Source organism: Phoca vitulina, unplaced genomic scaffold (genome assembly GCF_004348235.1).
Source record: "Phoca vitulina isolate PV1807 unplaced genomic scaffold, GSC_HSeal_1.0 scaffold1, whole genome shotgun sequence".
Classification (NCBI taxonomy): Eukaryota; Metazoa; Chordata; class Mammalia; order Carnivora; family Phocidae; genus Phoca; species Phoca vitulina.
The window spans coordinates 18800680-18819543 of NW_022589704.1; the positions used below are offsets into that span (position 1 = coordinate 18800680).

The window sequence follows — 18864 nt, forward strand, 5'->3', positions numbered from 1 at the left end:
CCAGGGGGGGGATACTGGGCTGCTGCTGTGTGGCCCCAAAGAAAACTGCTTACAACTATATGTGGAAAAGAGAACATTCGCTGCTCAACAGGCAGAGTTGGGAGCTGTGGTACTTGTTCTGGAAAAGCCCTCCCAAAATGCACCTTGCTACATTTTCCCTTCATCCCTGATCCCTGTGAGCTGATGTTTGGCAGTGGAATGCCTGGATGAACAAGTCTCAGGCTCTCTGGTAAGGAACATTATGGCAGCAGATCACACAAGACCCATACCCTCTGTCCGTGCCCCAGGTGGATGCCCGTGGCAAAGGTTTCCTTGGATGAACACACATCAGTGGAAATCAGCAAGCGGAGGGGACCTGTGATGCCCATGTAAGGACCCTAGCCACCTGGGTACACCATTGCACAGGGCATGGTACTCCATCTACAATTCAAGACTTGGCCCCCAAACAAGGCATAGTGACTCCGGCACATGAAGCCAAAGAAGCCTGGCAAATATGTCTGGACTGTCCGCTAAACAGTCCAGCGGTAAAGGAAATGTGGGGGCACGTAGTGAGGAGTACCAGCGCTAGCCTGTCCTGGCATACAGACCGTAGGGGTCCCCTACCATCCTCTCGAGAGGCCTGGATAAGCTGTAAGGGACCCAAGCCACATAATTAACTCTTCTCATTCTACCATTTTTCTTCCCACACTTGCCCTTTGGAAAACCAAGGTTCCTGGAATTTGCATGCAGCAAGAAGAGTCAGGGAGTGAACGACTCTAACCTGGTACTTCTCTTGCCATCAGCTGTGTTTGCTGCTCTTGGGCAATAATAGATGTTGACGATAATGGTCATGACTATGACATGACGACTCCCCAGATGGTCCTGCCATGGGGGTTCGGAGATGTTCTAGAATACGTAGCTGGTAGATAAGGGAGAAATGACTGAAGCACCTCATGAGAAACCAGGGTTCGTGTGAGAGTAAGACAAAAGAAGGACTGGGACAAAAAGGTGAAGTGATTGCTAGAAGAAATGGTCATTGGTCACACGGCTGTGGAAAAAAGGGATACCTCTGGCTTGTGGGAGATCAGGGGCCATCCCCTGGTAGCTGGAGGTTCAGGAAGGACTACTAATCTCTCTCTCTCTCTCTCAGCATCTATCTACAGACAAGATGGCATCTAATTGACATCTGGCCAATTTAACCCAGACTGCCACCACCCTCAACTTGACCACCGGCCAAACGGAATCTCAATCTAAAAACTGTTATAAACTTCCCAAGAGACACTGATTTCAGAAATGGTCAGCCTCCAGTAAAGATAACAGAACAAGATTAACTTTCTGGACACTGATTTGGTCTCTTTAGCTTCATCCTGTTACTGTTGGCCTCTTTTGTTCATTTGTCACGGGCTGCTCTAAACTCTCAGCACCAGTGGTGATGGGCAGTCGTAATGCCCACGACTTCCCAGGCCGGCTGGGTGGGGCGTGCGTGGTCGCTGACACCTCTGGCTACCCTCGGGTGCGGGCCCGGCCGCAGTCTATACTCCAAATAGGCCCCGTCAGCCTCCAGGGAGTGGAGGGTGTGGTGACTCTCATCTGATGTTGCTGAAGACAAACGGCCGATTTGGTATGAGCTCCTATCAGTAGAACTGGACTATTTATCTGGTGGGATATTCACATCACTGAGAATTCTCTCTCATATCTGGATATGTGAAAGGTCAGGGGAGAATAATGGAACAGCCCCGTACATATCCACACATGCAATGACTTGAGCCATAGCTTATGAGTTTTGGCAGAACACTCTGCCATCTTCCTGGAATATGAGAGAATGTTCTATAAGGAGCTGCTATAAGGCCACCTCGCACTCACCTTCCTAATATCCCCTGGGAGGTTGTCATGAAACAGTTCCTCATCACCTCCCAGGTTCTGATGAAGTGCTGGCTTTCTGCCCACCCCCACCCAGACAAGAGCCACCGAAGAGAAATCCCCTTGGCTGCCGTCTAGAAGGAATGCCTCAGCAACAGGGTACCCTGTAACTCACATTGCACTGATCTGGTGGGAAAAGTTTCAGTATTGTCCTTTTGAATGTGTGGGATGCGGTTCCCGGGGAGCTGGTACCTTTGCTTATTCTTCCTTTTACTATGTAAGAAATAAAATGTCTAAATCTGTAAGTGGCTTGTTGTATCTTTACTGATTAAATCAGTCAAGCCTTAGCTTTGCCTTTTCCTCTTTGACACTTCATCAGTTAAATAAGAGAACTAGACTATTAGTTGATCCCAAAGGTACACTGTGGCTACCCATACGTTAAGATAAATCACTCAAGGCAGGTCATAATGGCCATTACCCAAATTTTAGGCATAGTGCCTAGAATGCACTAATCTGCCTCTAGGTAAGGGGTGGTTACCTGGGGTGCAGACAGGCTGGGGGGTGGGAGGGAAAGCTGCAATTCTATGTAATATGTTGTATATAGACTCATTTTTTGCTGTTGCAAAGGGCTGTAACTTTCAGATTTTTAAAAGGTCAGGGACCTAAACAAAGTTAGGAAACTCAGCTTTGGGATATGATAGAGATTCAGTCCTTAACCAGACCTGGTCAGGCTCTCCCCAGGCCTCTTCTCAGCTAGGCCTCAGCTGGGGCCGAGAAAGATTTGAACACACCGACATCTAATAGCTCAGAGTAGCATCCCTAGGATGACCTTCATCCTTAGGAGAAAGGCCTGCCTGAGAAAACTCAAGGCTGCCAAAAGAATTTCTTGTTTGTTCCCGCCAACACCTAAAAATAAGGCCCCTGTCTCCAGGCTCTGAGGAAATGTGGGAGTCTGACTTTGATAAGCACCAGTTAACAAACCAGATGAGTTTCACATGGACCAACTGCCCCGCTTCCTGCTTTTGTAATTTTTCATTTCCCTGTCTCTGCTCAAGCCCCCACCATCCCGCTCCCCGCTCTCTCACTCTCCCTTGAAAATGCCCAGTCACTCCCCCCGCACAAACCAGAAAGGAGTTTAATTTCTTTCCCCTCCTGTCACTCATTACTGAATAAAATCTGTTTTCACCACTTTAATGTCCGCCGTGCTTATTTTTGACAGTCATGTGTACCCTGAAAACTCAAAAAGTAATACTGAGCCCCAAAGTGGAAACTACACAAACCTCCATCAACAAATGGGGAAAGAACACATTGTGCCGTATCCCCACAATGGAATATTAGTCAGCCATGAAAAGGAACAAAGTGCCAATACAGGCCACAACGTGGATGAACCTTGAAAACGGCACACTAAGTGAAAGGAGCCTCTCATAATAGACCACATGTCCATTGAGTCCGTTTGTACGAAATATCTAGAATAGGCAAATCCATAGAGAGAGAAAATAGATTAGTGGCTGCCAGGGGCTAATGAGGGAATGGGGCCCAGGTGACGCTAAAGAGCACAAGGTTTCCTTCTGGGGCAATGAAAATATTCTAAAATTGACGTGGTGATGGTTGCACAAGTCTGTGAATCTCCTAAAAGCCATGTAATTGTTCAATGGGGTGGATGAGATGGCACGTGATTATATCTCCATAAAGCTGTTAGCAGAGGGGGGGAAAAAAGAACATTAAAATCATCTAAAATCTCCCCTGGGAAAAACTGATACCACATCGCAATATTCTATTTTCCTACTTAATGGCCTGTTCAGTGTACTGACAAGTGGACTCCTCAGGGAGGCTCTCGGCACAGCATTAAAAAAAAAAAAAACCACCACAAAAACAGCAAGTAAACAGCGCTGAGGACAAAAGTAAACTCACAAACACCATGTACTGTTTTTCCGGTACCAACAAGCCTGCCCCTAAAAGTTGGCAGCCATCAGTTGGATAAACGGAAGGAGAGAGGTAATTGTAGGCACAGGTCATTCCTTTGCCTACACTGACAGATGTGGCAGAAAGAAGGCCCACTCGGGGTCAAAGGTGAAGAGGAGCCCCGCTGGGACAGTCATGTCTCAGGACTGTCAAAGTGTCATCAGGAATTTAGCCCCAACCCCCTCCCACAAATGGAATTCACATTTCCAAGAGACAGAAGGTGCTAGATAATTAACAGCATTCCCCGGTTCTCCCAGCTCTCGACCTGGCCTTGAATGATTTCCGAGATCGGTGGCTCCATGTGGACTTAGGATGAGCAGGAGTACTTGTACTTTTTATTATGAATATTTTAATGTGGATAGTTAAAGAAAATAACATTATAAATACACACGCACCCACCCACCAAAATTAAGAACTGTTACCGTTTGTCATATTTGCTTCAAATCTTTTTCAAAAATGAAAATATTAAAAAAAAAAAAAGAAAACACTTCAAAGTCTCCTTATCCTTCCCTTCACCCTCCCTTTCCAGAACAACCCACTATCCTGAATTTGAAATGTATCCTTTCTGTCAATGTTTATATAATTTTACTACATATATATGGGTCCAATGATAGCCTATAGTATCTTTGTGTGGTTTTTTAATTTACAGAAATAGTATTCTACTACACCTATCATTGCCTACACACCGGGCTGGTCTCAGGCGGGCGGAACAACGAGAGTATTCCAAGAACAAGGAACGTGCAATCAGCAGCGGATACAGAACTGGAAAGAGGATGTAGCACAGAGGTGGAAATCAAAGTAAGGACCCGGAGCCAAACAAGGGTGCAAGAGGAAGGGCCATCAGAGGACCTCAAAACATTATGTTAGACCAGGAAGCATGTGGTCAGCTGTGCACTTATCCCCTGCTTTCCATTCTTTGGCTGCTGCTATTGTTTTTATTGTAATAGGTAATTTCATTGTAACAGAGAAAACCTGGTGGAGGTCCAGAGCAGTCCCACATTAAAGGTAAGACCTCCTCCTAACTCTCGTCTCCAATGCCAAGACCCCACACAGAGGCAACCATCATTACCAAGTTCTGGTGCGTCCTCCCAGAGAGATTTTATGCACCCACTAAATATATGCATGCATATAGATACAGTTTTGTGCCTTACTTTCTTCCCATCTCTTAGCAGGCAATTCATAGTAATACACATAGAACTGTGGTCTGTTTTAGCGGTTGCATAAAATTCCATTGTATGAAGATACTATAATCAAATAGTCCCTTACTGGGACATGCACGTCATTCTAATCTTTCCCAATCAGAAATACTGCTACCTTGACTATTTGGTATTCTCTTTGACCAGAGAATTGTATCTGTAAGATAAAAATTCCACAGTGCAGTTGCTAAATTGGTATGATTCACACCTTTGACCTTAATACCTGGTTTCAAATTGCCCACCCCTGAGGCTTAAAAGTCATCCACCCAATTTGGCCATAGTCTCAAGGACAACCTATCATGTCTGCCAGATGAGACTGAGAGCCAAATAAAGGTAACTAGAGGATAATCTCTGAAAGCCTGGATGGTAACAGGAGTCCTGGGGCAGAAAATCCACCCAATCAATGGTATTAGCCAAACTGAAGAAAGAATGTGTTAACAGAATGGGAGTGGCCTTTACAAAACCCAGAAGAGGGGAGCCAAGCAGCAAGAATTTGGCAGCATTCATCTCTCAAGAGAGAGATACTTAATCTAATGGATAGGCACAAGAGAGTCACATTCAACCAGGTTTCTCCAAAGCCTAGATGAAATTTCCTTCCATACGATTCTACTCCTTTCGTTCTGGGGTCTCTGCACACCAAGCAATCCATTAATGTAATGACTGTTTTCTGTCTCTAGGTACCTGGATCCTAGGAAGAGGATGTGGCAGATTAAAGATGGCCAGAGACTCGTTGACACCCTTCCCATTAAGAGGTGAGGTCTACGTCTTCTCCTCTAGAATCTGGGTGGGCTCTGTAACTGCTTTGATGGGTAGAATACAGTCGAAATGATGCTGTGCCAATTTTCAGGCCCAGGCCTTAAGAAACTGGCAACATCCACTTTCTAGCCCTTGGAAATTCACTTTGGGGGAAGCCAGGACCCTGTAAGAACTCTCATTATCCAGAGACCACCATGCTGTGAAGAAGCCCAAGCTAGCCACATGCAGAGAGAGAGAGAGAGAGAGAGAGAGAGAGAGAGATTCAGCTGATGTGGCCAAACCAGCCCAGGCACCAAACATGCAATTGAAGAAACAATCTTGGAAATTCCAGGCCCAGGAGTTGTGACATGGGGAAAAACTGAGGAAGCCAGCCCAAAACCAGGCCTGAGGCCCGGAAATACACCCCACTCGAGCCATCCCAACCATCACTAGCCATTCAAACGGAAGCCCACTACACTGTGAAGCTGAGATAAGTCAATTCTGATGTGTACTGCTCAAATTCCTGACCCACAAAACCAGGAGTGTAACAAAATGTTGCTTTAAGCCATTATGTTTTGGAGTAGGTTGTTACACAGCAATAGATAACTAGAATATAGGGTTTCTATGTGATGGAGTATTAGGATCCCCAAGAGGGCCAGCTTCTCCAGTAAATAAACATGTGAGCACTCCGGTCCACAATCTGTTTCTGTGGGTTTGGCCAATGTTGGTCAGTCCCTAATAGTCTGCCCATGCTGAATTTGCTGATGAAATTTAGTTTCTGAACTCGAAAAGCTAAGACCTGAAGGGTCAGGCTTACTCCATCTGCCCACCGCCCTCACTGTCTCTTCTTTACTCCATCTAACGTCACACAACCCAGACCCAAGAGCTGAGGAGAGACTCACAAAGTCTGCCACCAGATGTAGCCACTGCTTGGTATCCGTCCCAGTCCCTTGGCTGTTACATGAAATTTATTATTATTTTTTTTTAATTTATTATTTTTTATTATTTTTATTTTTTATCTGAGAGAGAGAGTGGGGAGCGGCAGAGAAAGAGAAAGAATCTCAAGCAGGCTCCACGCCCAGCACAGAGCCCAACGCGGGGCTCCATCTCACGACCCTGACATCGTGACCTCAGCCGAAGTTAAGAGTTGGACACTTAACCGACTGAGCCACCCAGACGCCCCTGAAATTTATTTTTTATTAAACATTACTGAGAACATTCCTTGTACCCAGGCCTGTCTCTGGCACTGGGAGACAAAGAGGTGGGAAAGACATAGGCCCAGCCCTCAGAACTTATCAGCCCAGCCTCTAAGCCATATAAACAGGTGATGATATAAAACATGGGCACCTGAATATATAAAACAAATATTAACAGACCTAAAGGGAGAAATAGGCAGTGATACAATAATAGTAGGGGAATTTGATACCCCACTGGACAGATCACCAAGACAGAAAATCAATAAGGAAACATGGGCCTTAAATGACACAACAGACTAGATGGATTTAACAGACATATACCAAACATTCCATCCAAACACAACAGAATCCACATTCTTCTCAAGTGCACAAGGAACATTCTCCAGGAGAGATCACATGATAGGCCACAAAACAAGTCTTAACAAATTTAAGAAGATTAAAATCTTATCAAGCATCTTTTGTCACCAGAAGGGTATGAATCTAGAAATCAATTACCAAACAAACAAACAAACACCCAACACCCTGGAGAATTCACGAAAATGTGGAGATTAAACAACAGGCTACTGAATAACCAAGAAGAAACCGAAAGAGAAAAATCAAAAAATACCTAAAGACAAATGAAAATAGAAATACAGGGGCGCCGGTGGCTCAGTTGGTTGGGCATCTGCCTTCAGCTCGGGTGGTGATCTCAGGGTCCTGGGATCGAGTCCCACATCGGGCTCCCTGCTCAGAGGGGAGTCTGCTTCTCCCTCTGCTGCTGCCCCTCCCCCGTGCTCATGCTCTCTCTCTCTCTCTCAAGTAAATAAATAAAAATCTTAAAAATTAAAAAAAAATTTAAAAGGAAAAAAAAGAGGGACGCCTGGGTGGCTCAGTCGGTTGAGCGTCTGCCTTCGGCTCGGGTCATGATCCTGGGGTCCTGGGATCGAGTTCTGCATCAGGCTCCCTGCTCGGCGGGAAGCCTGCTTTTCCCTCTGCCTGTCATTCCCCCTGCTTGTGCTTACTCTCTCTCTCTCTCTCTCTGACAAATAAATAAATAAAACCTTAAAAAAAAAAAAAAAAGAAAGAAAGAAAATGGAAATACAGCATCCTAAACCTTAAAAGAGGAGGGGGCCTCTTGGGAAAAGGAGGCTGGGGCCTCTGACATCCCTGTGAAGAGTTAAAAGCTGACTGCCCAGGCCCTTTGGAGATTCCCGAGCAGGGGAACCAAACATGCTTTAAGGGACACGGACAGGGCAGTGGTGCCTGCATAAATCATAGGGGCAGACTGTGCCGCACGGGAGACCCAGCAGGAGGGGGCGCCCGGGCACCCTTCCTTCCCACAGTCCCCGTGGGGCTGCTCAGGCTGCCGGCTGAGCCACAGCCAAGCAAGGAGGCTGACCTGGCGCTGTTGCTGCCGGAGCTGGACACGACATCCTCGAACAAAGCCTGCCAGGTTCAGAAGGTCACAGATCATCTGGCCTTTGATCTGGCCTTTGATGCTGATGTCCAGTGGAGAATGGGAATGCAGGCTTCAGGGAAAGGACGGAAAGAGTGGAAAAAGCCAGAATTTATGGGATACAGCAAAAGCAATTCTAAGAGAGAAGTTCATGGTGATAGATGCCTACATCAAGAAACAGGAAAGATCTCAAATAAACAACCTAACTTTACACCTCGAGGAACTAGAAAAAGAACAACAAACTAACCCCAAAGTTAGTAGAAGGAAGAAAATAACAAAGATCAGGATGGAAATAAATAAAATAGAGACGAAAAAGACAATAGAAAATATCAATGAAAACCATCTGCCTCACAAATGGGCAGAAGATCCGAGTAGACATTTTTCCAAAGAAGACACACAAATGGCCAACCGGTACATGAAAAGACCCTCAACATCACTCATCATCAGGGAAATGCAAATCAAAACCACAATGAGACAGCATCCCACACCTGTTAGAATGAACCTCAAAGGACGAGAGATGACAAAGTGCTGGCAAGGGCGTGGAGAAAAGGGAACCCTCGCGCCCCGTTGGTGGGAATGCAAACTGGTACAGCCCTTGTGGAAGAGTATGGAGGTTCCTCAAAAAATCAAAAATAGAACTACCCTGTAATCCAGCAATTTCACTCTGGGTATTTATCTAAAGAAAACAGAAAATACTAACCCAAAAGATCTACTCACCCCATGTTCATGGAAGTATTATTTACAAGAGCCAAGACCCAGAAGTGATCTACATGTCCATTGATGGATGGATTGATACAGAAATTGTGGTATATATACAATGCAATATTATTCAGCCACACAAGAGAAGGTCATCTTGACATGTATGACAACATGGATGGACCTTGAGAGCATTATGCTAACTGAAATAAGTCAGACAAAGACAAATATTGACTGATCTCTCTTCCATGCGGAATCTAAAAACAAAACAAACAAAACCGAATTCATAGATACACAGAACAGACTGGTGGCATGGCAGGTGGGAGGGGGCTGGAATGGGTGAAGGGGGTCAAAAGATACAAATTTCCGGATACAAAGTAAATAAGTCCGGGGGATGTAATGTTCAGCCTGGTGACTATAATTATTAATACAGTATTGTATATTTGAACATTTCTAAGAGAGTAGATCTTAGAGTTCTCATCACAGGAAAAAATATGTGTAACTATGAAAAAAGAGAGAGAGAGAGAGAACCATGCATATGAAATGACAGTTACGTGCACAGGGCATTGTGGGGCACACGAGGGGTCGCCAACCGAGGCAGTCCACGATAAGAACTACGGAATATGGAACTGGTCTCATCATTCTCTGGGCCGACCTCTTTGAAAGAAACCAATTTGATATAAATCTACATATAAATTTAATGTACGCTCACATTTCATTTTTCTAGCACTCTTGGTATTATTTTAGTTAAGAAAGAGAAGGGAACTGCATTTATGGACTGGCACGATTTTCACATGTTCCAATCCCCACCCCGCCCCTTAAGTCCTACAACGCTTCCCTGAGCTGATTTTATTATTTTTGTGTGTGATGCGCAGTTTTTGACAACTGAGGGTCCGGGGGATATTATGGTCAGCTGCCCTTCTATCAGCTCCAGTCCTCTGCCTTTTGTGCAGTACTCACGTGGTTTAGGTGGAAGGGACCCCAATCCCAGCTTTAGGGGTGAGCCTGCACGTGTCTAAGCTCATTAGAGTATGTCTCTGGCCACTATGATGGGTTCAGAGACAGGCAATTAACCCGGGTCAGTCAACCAACTTCTTCAAGACAGCAGAGCCAAGAGAACTGCAGAAAAACAAAACTAAAGCTTTGACGATCTCATGAAGCTCCAGAGCAAACCATATAGCTGGAGGGCATCCAACTATTACACTTTCTGGTTACAGGAGCCAGTAAAGCTACCTGCAGCCAGTGTGAGTGGCAACCAAATAAACTTGAACTGATACAAAGTGGGTCACTGAAATGTATCCTCCTCCTCAATAGGGGTATTAACTGTGTTTTATAGATGTGCAGCACTCCTCTCTTTATTACCTCACACCAGCCGCATGTAGGGGGAAGGGCTAATGTATTTTTCCATCAATGCCCTGGGAAGGTTCATGTGACTCCAGATCTCTGGGATACAGGGGCTGGAGCCAGGGGGCTCTCTTAGATCCTAGCCCTGGCTGCTCTAAAAGGCTATACATGCCTGGGGCGCCTGGGTGGCTCAGGCGGTTAAGCGTCCGACTCTTGATTTCAGCTCAGGTCATGATCTCAGGGTCGTGAGACCAAGCCCCATGTTGGGCTCCACGCTCAGCAGGGGGTCTGCTTGAGATTCTCTCTCTCCCTCTCTCCTGGCTCTCTCTCTCTCTCAAATAAATAAAATAAAATAACATTAAAATAAAATAAAATAAAATATTACACATTCCTGGCTTTCCTCCTGCTTCCTCCTCCACCTCCTAAGATGGCCTAGAATTTCTTTGGTAGTTACTGCTCCAGAGATAATCCTAAGCAAAACCTTCCGGTAAACTCTCCCTAAGAAGTTATGAGAAATCCTTAGTCGCCACCCTCGGGGCATTCACTGGGCCTCTCATATTTCCAGAGGTTAAATCAAGTAGGAAAAGTTTACAGGACTCTGGTTTCTTGGCTTACTTGGTTTCTTGAGGCTGAGCCCGGAAGGAATGATTTTTTAACCATCTCTGAGTGCCTTGGGAGCTGCCCACCAAGTCTCGGAAACAGGAGCTAACAAAGGCGGCCCCAGGAGACAGCAGCAGCCCGGGTGGGTGCAGAGACACCGGTCAGTTTAGTGCTTCAAAGCCTCAGAGTCATTTTCCCCCCTGATCCTCAACTCCTGGTCCAGCTTTGTCTGGAGGGTGGTTCGAATACACCACGCCCGAGCCTTTGTCCCCTGAGGCCCTCTCTACCCCTCCTGTCTAGTCCATCCTACTGCACACACCATAACCTGGACAGTGTCCCTTGGAGGCCATCTTGCCCCCAGGCCTGCTCAAGAACCCATCGAAGCCCCTCAGAGGAACCCGGGCCCTCAGTCTGACCTTCGAGGCCCTCCTCAAAGGCCTGTCCTATCCCCAGTGCCCACAGCTCCTCTGAGTTTTTGACTACTGGCCAGCACACCTATTTGGTAACCAGCCTGCTTACCAGCCCAGCAGGTGAGCTTGCCCGTTCCTCTTGCCAATCACTGTGAACCACACATGTGGAGGGCAAATGAATCAAAGGTCCCACTCCGCCCCCAACGCTGGACAGGCTTCTCCTCGCAGGGCACTCAAGTTCTCTTTCTGAAATGAGCTGTTTATTGACTTGTTCATATCCTTGTCCTCCTCCTTCCCTCAAAGGAGCATATAAACCCTGGGATGTAAGCTTCCAACTGAGCATATAAACCATGAGGGCATTGGCCACCTCTCAATGAATCCCAGCACTTGGAAAAATGCCTGGGGCAGAGTGGATGGGTTTATAACTTTGTGATAGTCATGAGGAAGACAGATCCCAGATGAATCTCTTCAGTTCATTTCCTAAAACCTCTCCACCTTAACCCACATTGGGTTTTCCAGTTTCCGCCCGTTCACAGTGGGATATCCATCCATCCCTGCCTCAGTGTTCCACTGAATAAACTCTTCTTACTGGACATTGATTCCTTAATAACAACAACAAAAAAATGCACCTTTTCCCGAACGTCTACGATTTTGCTTTCACTCCCTGAGAAGTGACATTTTTCTCCCCATGGAAAAATCTATCTTGCAAATTGCGAGATGTCTGTAATCCTCCCCAAGCCATTTCCTTTGGAAGAAGTCTGTGGTTGCCAACGTCATCCCGGAATTAAATAGTGGTTCTACCACATCTGGCAACTTAAGACACTTGCATCTGCCATTCTGTTACCAAGACAGTTCCTGCCTCTCTCAACCTCTGTTCATTTTGGAACCTGGCCTCCCAAGTCACCTCCTCCCTGGTGCCCTACCACTCCTGGACCTATTCATTTCAGTTCAAAGGGTTCTGTCTACCCTTTACACATAATCCCTACAGATGTCCAGTCTAGGACCATAGCTCCAGTCGGTCCTGAGCTAAATTCTCGTGTCCTTCACTTTTTTGTCCAACATCTCTCCATCTCCAGCTTCTCTGTCCCGGTGCTCACCCCCCCCCCCCCCCCCCCCCCCCCCCCCCCCCCCCCCCCCCCCCCCGCCCCAGCTCGATTACCTGGAGCTTGTGTAACCGCAGAACGTAGCCTTGCACTAACAGCTGGAAGAAGAAGCGCAGTTGCCCGGGCCCTGGAAGCTCCTCCAGGGTCCGCAGTCTCCGGTCGCCAGGCCCGTTTCCAGGAGTCTCGGCGGTAACCGGGACGGCGGCGGGGATCGCGGCCTTGGCTCTGGCCCCGTGCGGGCAGAGGCCAGGGAGGGCCACCCGCGTCCCCAGCAGCGCCCACCGCAGCCTCGCGCCCCGCAGCGCAGCCAGGCGATCCATGGCCCGCGCCGCCGCGCCTTTGGACCGCGAGCGAAGAGCGCCTGGAACCCGCTCCGAGATCTATCCGGAGGGGCGGGTTCAAGGGCGCCAACAGCCAGGCGTGGGCCGGGCGAAGGCCGGCCAGGCCCCTTACCGCTCACTTTTCCTCGCGGTCCTCGGTCTCTCCCCGACGGGACCTCACGAACACACAGAAGCCACCTCCTCCAGCCGTAAGCCTGCGGCCCGGGGGAGGCGCCGGCCAACACGACTGCAGAGGATGCACCCCGGGATTTACCGAGACCTCCAGAGCGCCGATCGCGGCCCCCTCTTCCGCGACTCCCCACCTTGCACTTCCGCGGACTCTCAAGGAGAACTTGAAGTTCTTTGGTCTGACATTTCATTCGCAGGACAGCAAAGTTCTCGAAAGCTCCGGGCGCTTCCAAGGCCAGGAAGCCCCAGCCAGCGAGCCGGGCCCTCGCCTGACCTACAGGGTCGCTACCGCAGAGCGCCCTCGCCCCAGTGTTCCTCCCTTCCCCGAGAGCAGGAACCGGCCGCTGAGATTTAACTGGCCGCCGGCTTTTCCTAATGCGCACCACCCCCAAAGCAAAGAAAAAGAAAAAAAAAAAAAAAAAAAAAGAGGAAGAAGAAGCAAACAAAGCAGAGCACAGCGAAGAAAAGAAAACCGGCCCGTGTCCAAGGTCATCTGATTCCTGGAGGGTAAAAGCCAAACAAACAAATTTACATATCAGAGGTTTGTTAATGCATTTCTATTCTCTCCACACTCCTAAATCAGCTAAGGCAGGGTTTTCCAAACTGTAGGTTGAGCCCGGATTTAGGGACTGTGACCAGAATTATTTTTTAATAAGATGGAAAAGAATAAAATAGTACAGAAAATACTGCCAAGAAGAAAGAGTAGTGTTTCATGAATCCTTTGTCTCCTATATATTCAAGGTACATTGAAACGTTATTTCTATTTCAAAAAGTTAAAAGCAGGATGGTAAATCTTGTTCTAAGAACATTGGAAGAACTGGTTATTTACAAACAGCCAGAGGGAGAAAGGTCATTTTAGGTTCAAAGGGGCAACAATTAGAGGGTCAGTTAATGTGGCCTAGGTGTGGATTTATGTTTGTATTTATCCCATTTGGGGCCATAGGGTTTCTTAAATCTGTGACTGAAAATCTTTCATCAGTATGGGAGTTTTGCAGACATTATCTGTTCAAACATTTCTTCAATCCCATTCCTTTTTCTCCACCCCCCTTCTAAAACTTCAGATTATACCTATGCTAGGCCTTCTGGCCGATCCTTCCTGTCTCTTACCCTCTCTCCTGCATTTTTTTAACTTTTGTTTTTTTTAGGCAGGCCCCACGCCCAGGGTGGAGCCCAAGTGGGGCTTGAACTCAGGACCCTGAGATCAAGAACTGAGCTGAGATGAAGAGTTGGTCGCTTAATCGACTGAGCCATCCAGGTGCCCCTCTTCTGCATTTTTTTTAAATTATCTTGTCTCTTCTAGCTCCTTAATCCTCAATTCAGCTGTGTCTAAACTGCTGTTAAATCTGTCCATTGAATTCTTAATTTCAGCTATTGTATTTTTCAGTTTTTAATTTTGAATAGTTTTTTTAAAATCTATGTCCTTTTTTATATTTCTAGTTTTATGTCAGAATTCTTAGTTTTATCTTTTATTATTCCCTTATATTTTGTAAACATAGTTGTTTTAAGAATTATGACTAATAACTCCAATATCTGGGTTCTACATGAAACAGTTTTTATTGTCCATTGTTTCTAGTGGTTTTTGTTCATGTTGCCGTATTTCTTCCTGGGCCTGGTTGCTTTTGATTGTGTGCCAGAAAAATGCATTCTTTAAGTTTCTGGTGGAGCTCATTAAGGTTTAGGATGATTTCATTTTCCTCAGGCAAGATTTACTTTTGTTTCTGACAGTTGCCTGAAGGCACAAGCAACCCAGGATGAGCCTAATTCAATTTCAGGAGTGAGATTCTCTGAAGCCAAGCTGCAATCCTAGTCAGTCCTTAACCCTTTGGGATCCCTATCTGAAGTTGGGTATAAGAGATCATGGATTCCAACGTTTCTTCACCCAGCCCTGTGAGGCTAAACCACTCAGCTTCCTCTAATGAAGATGCAGGGGCGCCTGGGTGGCTCAATCAGTTAAGCGTCTGCCTTTGACTCAGGTTGTGATCCCAGGGTCCTGGGATCGAGTCCCGCATTGGGCTCCCTACTCAGTGGGGAGTCTCCTTTTCCCTGCTGTTCATGATCTCTCTTTCTCTCTCTCTCTCTCTCTCTCTCTCTCTCTCTCTCTCTCTCGGATAAATAAATAAAATATTTAAAAGAAAAAAAAGTTTAAGAAAAGAAAATGGGAAATACCACTAATAGGAAAGTGGTACCTAATGCCTAACTTACCTCTGGGTTTCCATCTTCTGGTTCTATTGTCTTATTACCTTGCGTGTTCGCTGATGCTGATGCTTCAAGTAAATGCTTGTCATATTTGTAGTCATATAGCTTTTCTAGCTATCCTTAGAAGAAAGTCCAGTATTAACAGAAGTAGAAATCTGATGTATGCTTTTATCTTTATTCTTCCCCCCTGCCCACCGGATTCATTTTCTTGCTATTTTCTATTTTTTAACCTTTTTAAAAAACTGACTGCTTAGTAAAATTTTCTGATTTCCCGATAAATGCTTTTAATGCTATACATTTTCACATGTTACTGTGTTGGCCATTCCAACAAGATTCACTAAACATTCTCCCTTAATGTCATTCATGTCCCAATAGTTTGTAATTTCCATTTTGATTTTCTTTTTAATCTAAGAGTCATACAGAAAGGTGATTTTATTTTCTTGCAAATAGTTGCGGTTTTGTGTTTTGTTTTGAAAGGTTCCATTCTTTTGTTATTAAATTATAGTTATTACATTGTGGTCAGATTGTATATGGTCTTTTTAGAATTATCAAAATGTTTTTATAGTCTCATAATTGTTTCTTTTTCTGAACATTCCATGTGTCTTTTTTAAATATGTATTCTCTGTTTATTAACTTAATTTTGTTATTTAGATCCTCTATAACCTTACTTACTTTTGTCTACTTGATTGGTTAACTTCTGAGAGATACATTTTAGTATCCCCAAAATATTATGTATCTGTGGATTCATCAAATTTTCTTGCATTTCAGGACACCTGGGTGGCTCAGTCAGTTAAGTGTCTGCCTTTGGCTCAGGTCATGATCCCAGGGTTCTGGGATCAAGTTCTGCATCGGGCTCCTTGCTCAGGGGGAAGCCTGCTTCTCCCTCTGCCTGCTGCTCCCCCTGCTTGTGCTCTCTCTCTCTCTTACAAATAAATAAAATCTTAAAAAAAAAAGCTGTATTAAAAAAATTTTTTTCTTGTATTTCCAACAGTTTTTGTTTTATATTTTGAAATCTGTTGTTAGATTCATAAAGGTTCATGACTATTATATATTCTTGATGAATAGCACCTCTCATAAATCTGAAATATTAAATTGCTTTGGTTTTAATATTGTTACTCCTACTTTATTTTTTATTCATGTGTTTGATATATCTTTATTCATCCCTCTATTTCCAGTTATTTTGATTTAGAAGTATCTCTCATAAATACCATGTAGCTGGATTTTTTCTTACCCAGCAAGCGAATCTTTAAATAGCAAAAATTATTTTTATAATTTGAATGAACGCTTAAAACTAAATACATGAAATTGAATAAAATTAAGACATAATAAATGGATACCTTAGAGGAAATATAAATGGCTTTAAACATATACAAAAATGTTCAACTTCACTTGCAATGAAAGAAAGACAAATCAAAACTACGTAAGAGACCATTTTTCACCTATGAGGTTGGCAAAGATCAAAAGCTTGATATCATTATGTAGTTGAAGGTATAGGGAAACAAACCCTTAATCATGGTTCAAAGGAATACAAATTACTACAGAGCATTCACAATTTAAATAGCACTTGGGGGGTGCCTGGGTGGCTCAGTCATTAAGCATCTGCCTTCAGCTCAGGTCATGATCCCAGGGTCCTGGGATGGAGCCCCGCATCGGGCTCCCTGCTCAGCGGGAAGCCTGCTTCTCCCTCTCCCACTCCCCCTCTGCTTGTGTTCCCTCTCTCGCTGTGTCTGTCTCTGTCAAATAAATAAATAAAATCTTAAAAAAATAAAAATAAAAATAAAAAATAAATTGCACTTACCTTATGAGCCAGTAATCCTACATGCAGGGATTTCTTCTACAAATTCTTGCACATTTGCAAAATCACAAATACGGAGTGCTATTTATTTATTTATTTATTTATTAAGATTTTATTTATTTATTTGACAGAGAGAGAGAGAGAGACAGCAAGAGAGGGAACAGAAGCAGGGGGAGTGGGAAAGGGAGAAGCAGGCTTCCTGCCGAGCAGGGAGCCCGTTACGGGGCTCGATCCCAGGACCCTGAGCCGAAGGCAGTTGCTTAACCAACTGACCCACCCAGGTGCCCCACGGAGGGATATTTATCACAGCATTGCTTGAACAGATAAAATATTAGAAACAACATAAGTGCTCATCAGTAGGGGACTAATGAGGTAAATGATGGTTAACCATCATTCAATGACTGAAATCATTTGCATTTGCATATCATTGAAAACAATGATACAGCTCTATCGATATACTGATATACAACAATTTCTAAGATCTATTTTTTTAAAAAATATTTATTTGACAGAGAGAGACACAGCGAGAGAGGGAACACAAGCAGGGGGAGTGGGAGAGGGAGAGGCAGGCTTCCCACTGAGCAGGGAGCCCGATGCAGGGCTCCATCCCAGGACCCTGGGATCATGACCTGAGCCGAAGGCAGACGCTTAACAACTGAGCCACGCAGGCGCCCCTAAGATCTATTTTTTTAAGTAAAAAGAGTAAGAGGCAAACCAGTGTTACGGTAGGCTACCCTATAATTAAGCCAACATTTGCACATGCATAGACTGTCTCTGGAAGGATATACTAGATATTACTATTTGTAATGGTATCTGCCTCAGGAACAAAGGTGGCAGGGACACAATTCCCCAGCACACTCTCTTGGACTCTTTGAGTTATGTAATATGTACATGTAATACCTAGTTTTTTCAAGTGGCTTATTCAAAAGTCACGTAGCAAGGACGTTTTCTTTTGACCTTTCTGAAACTTGTTTCCCAAAGTGATGTCTGGCTATCTCTTATCCTGGTCACTTTGGTCCTCACTAGAGGCAAAACTTTAGTGAAAGCAATAATAATGTATTAAAATAATCAAAGCCGTATATATATGGCACCTTCTTTTTTTCTTTCTTTCCTTCTTCCTTGTTTTCTTTCTTTTCTATTTTCAGTAGGGGGGATATCTAGAAAGAAGTATGTTGGGGAAATTGTATACTTGAAGATATCCATGAATTAAGTACAAGGACAAATAATGTGAATAAAAATTGGTTGTAGCAGCGTCTGGATGGCTGTCAGTTCCGTGTCTGACTCCTGATTTCAGCTCAGGTCATGATCTCAGGGTCTTGGAGCCAGCTTAAGATTCTCTCTCTCCCTCTCCTTCTGCCCCTCCCCCTCTAAAAAAATTTGAGATGTGAAAATAGGTAAAAACTGGCCTGATTCTTCTAATTAACTCATACATTTTTTGTGATTTTGAAAACTAAAATAAACAGAAACTTTTCAAACCCCCTGAAAGCAGTGAATTTATGTTTGCACTGCTTGCCAAGGAATTAAATTGTACAGCGACAAAACATCCCCAAGGTAAAAATCACCCATAATCTCACCACATGAAAAATCAATATAAAGTAACAAAATAAAAGACACCTGCTCTGCTTCCTGTTATATTCCCTCAGAATGAAACACTGCGCAGGGTTTAGTGCATATTCTTCCAGACCTTATTCTGTATTTACAAATCTTTTTTCGCCTACAGGTAAAAGAGTCATAATGATACTTCAATGTGAATTCCTTTAAATATTATAAAGGCTCGGGGGTGCCTGGGTGGCTCAGTCGTTAAGCGTCTGCCTTCAGCTCAGGTCATGATCCCAGGGTCCTGGGATC

General features: G+C 44.7%; 1 protein-coding gene across 1 annotated transcript in view; it reads right to left on the minus strand.

Annotated features, from left to right (window-relative positions):
• LOC116630995 (sterol 26-hydroxylase, mitochondrial) overlaps window positions 1-13446 on the minus strand; it is a 33496-nt gene extending 20050 nt beyond the window's left edge. Inside the window, exon 1 of the mRNA XM_032402019.1 lies at window positions 12573-13446. Within this exon, the coding sequence (XP_032257910.1) occupies window positions 12573-12836 (264 nt within the window). The 5' untranslated portion in view covers window positions 12837-13446. The remainder of the gene's footprint in view (window positions 1-12572) is intronic.
• Window positions 13447-18864: the final 5418 nt, after the last annotated feature.